Raw genomic sequence first — 9368 nt, 5'->3', positions numbered from 1 at the left:
AAAGAACTTTTGGAAGGCGGACGGCTTTTTGGGTGCTCCTACTCCGCCATCACTCGGCCCAATCTCTCCACTAGTTCTGTGTTGGTGAGAAGGCTGTTGAGCTTATCATATGCTTTCACTCCTAAAATACAAAGGGAACCTATATGGTATTCTTGAGGGTTGACTGAAAAGTACTCATAGTTGTAGATTGGCAAAGTAATGTACACAAGTAATGTTTCAGATATACCACAAGTACGTTACTACTGAAAAGGTGAGAGTACAATAAGTGTATAAAAAACTATGTAATTATGTTTCTTCCTTGTTAGAAATAACTCTAAAGAATACCTATCTTGATCCATCTTCTTCTTTCAATTTCTTTTTCATGAGCACATTGCTTGAACAGAGATGGGTGGTCCTCATGCTTATTCGCCACATGCTGCATGAATGACTTCCACTTGGCCATAATAAGTTCTCCAAAACCCAGTCTAGTGGATGTGGCACACATGTAGAGGTGGTTCTGTGCTCCTTTCAACCAATCACTAATCCGCCCACATCCTTTCTCTTTCCCCAACTTTAGCATTGCCTTGATGAATGAGCATGTTACGTCCCAAACATCGAAGAACTGCAAGCAGTCCAGAGATAAAACTTTTATGGCCATGCAAGGAGACTGTAGATAAACACATTCTCTTTTTGCTCCCTCCAATTCTATTTGATAACTTCCCCCAGTCTCATTTGCCTTCAAAAATTGTTGAATACGGTGTACGTTTTAAGTTTGTTAAAACAACGATCATCTGGGTGAGTGTTGACCTTGATAGGACTGTTGTTGGCAGTGACTGATGTTTCGACACATGTGGAAGTCATCTTCATCTTCATTTTAACTAAGAATATCAGTGATAAGAATGAATTTTATATAATAGTTCAATCAATGGTTGTCTTTACGCTTGGCTGTTAAGTAAGACTTAAGGACTGCTAATTTTTACTCAGCCAAAACTGCGTGTGTGAAGGCCCAAGTAAAATCTCAGGTAACTTTACTTTGCATCTCATTAAAGTCGGAAAGTTGAAACGATTCTAGAAAGTTTCAAGTGACTTGAAAACCATCCTTAAAACCGACTTAACGAACTTGCGGTTTCTAAGCTTTGAGAAAGGCATAGCATGTCAATCAATCTTAATTATGTTGCATGGGGAAACAGGCTTAAGTAAACCTGAAGTAAAAAAGATAGGTTGAGTGTGAAGGTTTTCTTTACTTGAAGAATTTAAAATTTACTTGTCTTGAAATATTTCTTAGCTTATTTAGGCTCTAGTGTAAAGACTACCACTGAAATGTACAGACACTTTTGCCATTCAATTCATTTTATGTCTTGCTATTTACTTTTATAAGCACTAATGAAGGAAAAAGCCTAGAATCATATATTACATTATTATTATGGAATATTTCATAGGCCTTTTACCTGAAGAATTTCCAAATACACCACTTTCATTTTTGGGTTACATAACATGTGTATGTGCCACATAATTTTGGCACTTTGACCCATGGAGTCAAAGTGCCCATCTCCACTCCATTCAACATTCTTAGCCTTTAACTTGAGAGATCAGCTTTTCCTGGTACCTTTCCCAGTCGCTGATGACAACTGGAAACAGAAAAATCTGATAGCAGAAAAGTGTACTTGCAGAATATGCTGACATGCCCATGTGGTTGAAAACAAGTAATATTTTGCTAATTGAAGCACCTGCGGGGAGTATCTCTAAACTTAAAAGCACATTGCCCATTGGATATTTGCCATGCATGGGCCGGGTTGTTCAAAACTGGGTTAAGATAACCAACGGTTAGTGCAAAATTGGAATTCAGATATGAAAGCTTAAAAGGTAATTTCAGTTTAAAAGTAACTGAAAATTATGCGAGAAAATGATTTTGGACAAAAGAAAAAGAAGCCTGGGTTAAACTTGACCCTGGGTTAAGCACTAATCGGTCTTCAAACAACTGGGCCCCAAATTGTATTAATGTCTCAGTTTCCATTTCTTCGTTTAAGACCATATTCTTTAATTCCCTGTTTGAATACCATGGTGTTTATCCAAAAATACAAGTGTTTCATCATAAGCATATCCTTTTTTGAAGTACTAATGAACTGCGTCCTCTTTGTCACTGGTGCATCTCTGTCTGCCATTTTGCACAAAATGTAACTTATTGGGGCTGGCGCGAGGGATCACCACTTCCACTTTAGCACAACTTCTGCTAGGGGTGTCACACTTAACAAACTTTTGCCATGATGTTAACCAGCCTTTGCTGTGGTGTTAATAAACGTGTGCTGTGATGTTAAGAAACTTTTGCCTTGGTGTTAACAAACTTTTGCAGTGATGTTAACAAACTTTTGCCCCAGTGATAGCAAACTTGTGCCGTGGTGTTGACAAACTTTTGCCGTGGTGTTAGTAACAAACTTTTGCGGTAATGTCAACACATTTTCTTGACGTCGATTTTAAAATTATATATTTCTTATAGTAACCTTTAAGAGGTACAAGTGAATTAATGTTGGTGGAATTCTGTTCCTGTTTTGTGTGTTCTGAAAAATTTTGCCATGATGCTTTTGCGCCAGCGTATCAATCTCTGTACTTAGCCAACTTATCAATCAGGTTCGTATGTTATGTGATGGATTCAATGTTTTGCTGGTATTTGTTGAATTTTTAACTAAAACGGAAATAGACTCATATTTTCTGTGATTTTAAGTAACCTGTCTGTCTGTCTCAACGTAATACACTGTTAAGCTTAAACCTTAAGAATTAGGTTTAATTACCAACAAAATTTACCCTGGTGCCTGCTTCAAACTTCCATGCAGTGAACAATATTCTAACGTCTTCTCTTAAGGCGGACGTTTTGATGCAAAATTTGAACACCGTTTTCTACCACCTTCAATGGTTTTTCTAACGCGTTTGATGGCGGGTTAAAAAAATCTCACAGTTTTTTACCCACTTCAAATGATTTCGAAAACTATCCTAATGCTTCTCTATCTCCCTCGATTAATCTTCCCAAGTTTAAGAATGATATCCGTACTTCAGAATTGCTACTTAATACTCCCAATCACCTTGTTGATCTCGTTAACTGTTTTAATACTACTTTAAAGTCCATCACCGACAAACACGCTCCTTGGCGGAAGAGATCCATGACTCAAAGAGTTCAAGCTCCAAGGTTGTCTGATGAGATCAGATCTGCGAAACATCGCCGAAGGATAGCTGAGCGTAACTGGAGGTCTACAAAGTCTGAATCTGACTGGAGAACTTTCAAACTTCTTCGGAACAAAGTTGTCTTTCTTATGAATAAGTCTCGTCGTGAATTTTACGCAGATTTTGTCAGCAACATTTCTGGAGATCAATGCAAGCTTTTTGCTGCTACAAAGAAACTGTTCAATCAGACGACAGATACGCCTTTTCCACCTCACGACGATAAGTTAGCCTTGGCTAATGACATGGGGTCGTTCTTTATTAAGAAAATATCGGATCTTGGTGTTAGCCTTGATGCAACTGAGAATTTGTGCAGCACTGCTAACCGCCATTTTTCTCATTGTTCTTCGTCCTTTACTGCTTTTCGCCGTGTAGACATGGAGTCTTTAAGAAAACTTGTGCTCAGAGCGCCGACAAAATCTTGTTTACTTGATCCTGTTCCCACTAATATCTTGAAAGATTGCCTTGATGAGTTACTTCCGATATTATCTACTACGATAAACTTGTCTCTTGAATCAGGATTTTTCCCTGACACTTGGAAAGAGTCGATTGTTACACCACTGCAAAAAAAACTAGGTCTTGACTTGGCTTTTAAAAACTTTCGACCGATCAGCAATCTTTCCTTTGTTTCAACATTGGCTGAAAGAGTGGCAGCTGATCGGATTCAGTCCTACTTAAATGGGCATGATCTTTTTCCTTCATTGCAATCAGCCTATCAACGGCACCATAGCACAGAAACTGCCCTGCTTAAAGTCAAGAATGACATTCTGATGAACATGGAAAATCAGAAGGTCATGTTGTTAGTGCTTCTTGATTTAAGCACTGCGTTTGACACCGTGGACCATAGGATTCTCTTAGATCGCCTCCAGTTTGATTTTGGAATTTCAGGCTCTGCACTTAATTGGATTGAATCGTACCTTTCTAACAGAACCCAACGCACCTATATAGCAGAGTGCTATCGAGTAATTTTAATCTTAAATTTGAAGTTCCACAAGGCAGCTGTCTCGGGCCATTATTGTTTTCCCTCTATGCTAGCAAACTTTTTGAGATCGTCGAATCACATCTTCCTAATTCCCATTGTTATGCAGATGACCTGCAACTGTACATTGCCTTTAGATCAGGAAATGATTTGGAGGAGACCGCTACTGTAACTGCCATGGAATCATGTATTGCTGATATCAGTCAATGGATGCATTCGGATAAGTTAAAACTGAATTCCGATAAGACAGAATGTCTTCTGATTGGAACACGACAACAACTTCAGAAAGTCAGTAACATTAGTACCTTATCGGTTGGGGACTCCCAAATTGCTCCATCTTGTGAAGTTCGAAACCTAGGAACCTGGTTTGGTTCTAAAATGAGTATGCTAAGTCATATCAACAAAACTTGCTCATCTGCTTTCTATTATCTTTATAACATGCGTAGAATTAGGAAATATTTAAGTCGTTCAGTCACCGAATCATTAGTTCATGCTTTTATCACCAGTAGAATAGATTATTGTAACAGTCTACTATACGGCCTCCCGAATTCACACATCATGAAACTCCAACGGATACAGAATGCCGCGGCTCAGTTGGTCACCGGAACACCTAGATTCTGTCATGTTACACCATTGCCTTTCCACCTTCATTGGCTTCCAATAAGTTACCGTATACAGTTTAAGATTCTACTTTTAACATTTAAGTGCTTATATGGTCAAGCTCCTAATTGTCTAATTGATTTCATTACTATCAAAAAGCAATCCAGGTACTCTCTAAGGTCAAATGAGTCTATATTCCTCGAGTTGCCAGGCATTAAGACCCATCCAACTCTTGGCGATCGTGCATTCCAGTCGGCTGCACCTTATCTCTGGAATGCATTACCTTCAGCAATTCGCAACATGAAGACATTGGACACTTTGAAGACTGCTGTTGAAACTCATTTTTTCAATTTAGCTTTTAAATAGATTTAACTGTTGGCTTTTATAATAGGGTTTATTATTATTATTATTATTATTATTATTTTTATTTATTTATAGTTTTTAATACTTTTTATTGTAGTTTTTAATAGTTTCTCATGCTTTAGTCACCTTAAACATAAATTTGAACAATATTGTAAAGCGCAACCGAATATATTCATATTGAGGTTTGCGCTATATAAATGTAAATTATTATCATTATTATTATTATTATCTGGTTGTACATGCCTTAAAACGTTAAATGGAGAGGTGTTAGTGTATATTTTCCTGGAGAAGGTCACGAGTGTGAGGTTCTGGTTGGGCTGCCTGTGGTGGTTGAACTTCTCAGGAGTTTGCAAGAGGTGGATGGGTGTTTGCATGAGTAAGATCTATGTAACCCGGCTTAGAACAAGTGTTACAGTTGTGAAGACGGCCATATCTGCATGATCGGTCTGGTGAGACGCAGGGAGGTCGTTGATGTTTGTTCCACAAACGGCAAACTTCTTTATTTCTTTGGGGCTTTATAGAATTGTGGTTTTTCTGCTTGCTTTGGGGGGCAGTTGCCTTTGATATGGCCATAGGAATTGCAGTTATGATAGTTTGGTCCCTTGTCGCAACCACGAGGAAAACCAGGAGCCAGATTAGTGGGTTGACTGTGTGAAGGCCAGAATGAACGCTTGATACGTTTTGCAGCTTCGATGAGCTCAGAAAGATCTGTGTATCCTTCTGCTTTAAGCGCCAAATGTTGTTTGAATGTCTAGTTTCGTTTTGGAGATAAACTGCAACATGATGAATTGAGATGAGTTTGGGTCCACGGGTTGGCCCAATTTAGCAAGACGGTGAAGGTTATTTTGAAGTGAAATGTGAAGTAATCAATTCTGTAACTCGCTATTTCACCATAGAAACTTTAGAAGCCGGATGACAACGCTGTACTTCTGGTGGTTCGTGAATGCTGACTTAAAGCTTGTTTAAAACTTTCCAGCTTTGAAGAGGTGTTGTTTCATATGTAAATTTGGTCTTTTCCATTGACAACACGGAATTTGGCCATTCGCCAATGCATGCTTGTTGTAGCAAGGTGAGCTTAGTTGTGGCTTGCAAATGGGTCGTTTGAATGTTGAAAGATTTGAGGAATTTCTTAACGTCATTGTAAGTGGTCTTGTCATGTCGAAATTGTGGAAGTTGAAGAGCAGGCATTCATGAAGACTGGGGATTTAATTCCACTGTAGATGAAGCTGCGGGAGGTCCACCATGTGCGAGCAACGCTTCAGTTAGATTAGCGATTTGAGTGTTTGTTGCCTTCTGTGCTTCCACCTGTTGCTTGACCAATTGCCATAAGGCCTCCCATGATACCTTGTATGGCCATGGTGGCCATTTCGGGATTTTAGGTTCAACAGATTTGTAGCGGTTAGAAAATAGGCAAAAACATATCACGCTAACTCCATCACAACAACTAGAACTGTGTTTAATCTTTGCCCAAAAGTGACCTATGCTTTCCATAAATGGGCATATGACAATAGTGTAATCAATAATGGCTACAACAGTGTTGGGTGTTACTGGCCAAAAACTTTTGAAAAATATTTTTAACGTGTATGAACTTCAACTTTGTTTTGGAAAGGTAGGGGGGGATCTAGGTGTACCCTCATTGATAACTGTAAAGTGAGGGTCACACCCCAATGTCCTGCCAAAAAGGGGAGGGGTAAGGGAAGTATCCCAACCCTATTTGGCCGGGATTGTAGTTCAGCATTGTCTTTGGGCTTTTGACAGGTATGCTATCAAATGCTGAGACTTGAAAATCACTATTTGCATGAAATTGTGTAACCCCTTGAAGGGAAATCAACCTATGAATATGTGGCGACCCTCTTTGTTAGTACTTGACTGGATGAAACCAGTCTGATATTTTTCCCAATGGTTGTGCAGAACTGGAGAGGAAATTCCTGAAAAACTGACTGACTTGATTATAATAATAATAATAATAATAATAATAATAATAATAATAATAATAACTTTATTTGAATGGCGGTATATACAAAAGCTCTATATTGCTTTACAATAAAAAAAAAGAAAATAACTAACTAACAATAGCACTAAAACAAAAAGTCAATTGAAAGCGAGTGTAAAAAGATAAGTTTTCAATCTGGATTTAAAAACATCAACTGATCCACTTAATTTAATGTCTAAGGGAATATCATTCCAGTGCTTTGGGGCAGCGACCGAAAAGGCCCTGTCCCCATAGCTCTTCAGGTGCACATTCGGTACTTCTAATAAATGTTTGCTAGCTGACCTAAGATTTCTTGTAGGGTTATATGGGACTATAAGTTGACTTAAATATGGAGGTGCCAGATTATTGAGAGCTTTAAAAGTTAACAGTAATACTTTAAGGTAATTTGGTGCTCCACAGGTAACCAGTGTAGCTCCTTAAGGACGGGGCGAATGTGCGCAGCCCTAGGTTGCCCAGCTACAAGGTGTGCAGTGCAGTTTTGAATGCGCTGGAGCTTCTGAATAATATACTCCGGTGACCCGAGGAGCAACGAGTTACAATTGTCCAGTCGACAAGTAACATAAGCATGGACGAGGGTCTTTATGCTCTCAGAAGTCAGATACATTCTAATCTTCGCGATATTACAAAGATGAAATAAAGCAGATTTACAAACGGAACTCACATGCTTATCCAGTGACAAGGTCTCATCAAAAACAACTCCTATGTTCCTAGCTTTGTCAGACTGCTCTACACGATGATCACCAACCAGGATACTATCTAAAGATGGGCGTGACCGATATTTTGAACTGATAACGAGCAGTTCCGTCTTGTCCCTATTCAACTTAAGTTTGTTACAAGACATCCAAGGGTCGATATCTCTAACACAAGATTCAACCTGAGAGACAGAATAAGCTTGATCATCCCCACTGAGAGAATTGAAAGACAGATACAACTGAGTATCATCAGCATAGAAATGATAGCCCATGTTGTATTGTCTGACAATATCCCGCAATGGGGAGGTATAGAGCAGATATAAAATCGGCCCAAGCAGGGAGCCCTGTGGTACTCCGCACGACAGCGGAGAATGCCTTGCACAAGTAACAACATCACTCTGAACTAATCTTCACCTTTTCTTCTAATTGAGATTTTCTAGTTCATCATTTTTGTCGACAAGTTGACCAAGAATCCTCAGTAGATGAGTCCATTGAGTTTGTGTTGAGGAGAAACTGCAAAAAAGGTAGCTGGATCTAACCATCTTATCATCGTTAACAGATCTCTTTAACAGGCATGTAAGGTGTTGAGAAAGTTTTAGAGGAATGAGAGACAACTTTGTTAACATCTTACAAGTGGTTATTCCTTGCTAAATAATTCCCCCTGGTCCCTTTTTTACTTTTGAGTGAAGTATATGCAACTTTAAAAAATATCATACTTAAACCAACGCTTTTGTAACTGGGAACCATAGACCTTTATTCTGGCTGATTTTGAGGCCAGGTCATTTTTTGACCATTGCCATGTCTAGTTGATAATTACTCAGAGCTGCTCTTAACACCAAAATGCCATCCATAATTATCGTTATAAATGTTTAATAAGAATGCATTCAATAATTCATTCATTTCACAGCATTATTTAGATTGTAGAGTTCTGAAGAAGTCTCCTTTCAATTTTGTATTGTCAAAATGATTATATAGTTACTGAAGACAACGTGAGATCATTTCTTTATTCTTTTCATGGGGAGAGAGGGAGGGAATAATTCCAAGATATAAACCTGTGGAACAAAACATTCCTGTACAAGGTAACCTCTCTTATTAGAATGTCAGCTTCAAGTTTCATATCACAGACTTAGTCTGGGATACTTACTAGTTTGAACTTTTGCTTTTACTACAAGGTAAAGCCGAGGTAAGCTCATTCCACTTGTCTTCTTGTAGTCTTCAACTGTGAACCCCTTCTCTTCCACTTTTTCGGCGTTGTAGTTTACCAAATAATGGGTGTCAATGTCTGAATATTTGCCATACTGGCTATTCAGATGAGGGAAAAAAGTTCCTAGGCTTTCGATAGATATTCTTCGTACTTTACCGTCCTTATAATATCCACTGTGCAGTTCCCACCGACTTTTCCTTTTTTTACCTGCACATACTTGCAATTAATAAGATGTTTGCAACCCAATTCCACTTTTAACATTGATTTGGCAGCTCTTTTAAGATCTACCATCTACTGCTACACTTGACTTATCTCTTGAACGCTTTCCCCTGCTGTTTAGTGCTCCTC

The 9368-nt window shown here is 38.6% G+C and overlaps 1 protein-coding gene across 1 annotated transcript; it reads right to left on the bottom strand.

Annotated features, from left to right (window-relative positions):
• Positions 1-7485: 7485 nt before the first annotated feature.
• LOC140931806 (uncharacterized) lies at positions 7486-8088 on the bottom strand. The gene has a single exon (XM_073381538.1). It carries the CDS (start codon positions 8086-8088, stop codon positions 7486-7488), a length of 603 nt encoding a protein of 200 aa, XP_073237639.1.
• Between the last annotated feature and the right edge of the window lie 1280 nt (positions 8089-9368).

The sequence above is a fragment of the Porites lutea genome, chromosome 3, assembly GCF_958299795.1.
Source record: "Porites lutea chromosome 3, jaPorLute2.1, whole genome shotgun sequence".
In the NCBI taxonomy this organism is placed as follows: domain Eukaryota; kingdom Metazoa; phylum Cnidaria; class Anthozoa; order Scleractinia; family Poritidae; genus Porites; species Porites lutea.
Note: the sequence above shows the minus strand (reverse complement) of the source record. Positions and strands in the feature narration are given on the sequence as shown.

Excerpts from the sequence above, each read along its gene's own strand:
- LOC140931806 (XM_073381538.1), bottom strand. The coding sequence starts at position 8,088 with ATGGGCTATCATTTCTATGCTGATGATACTCAGTTGTATCTGTCTTTC.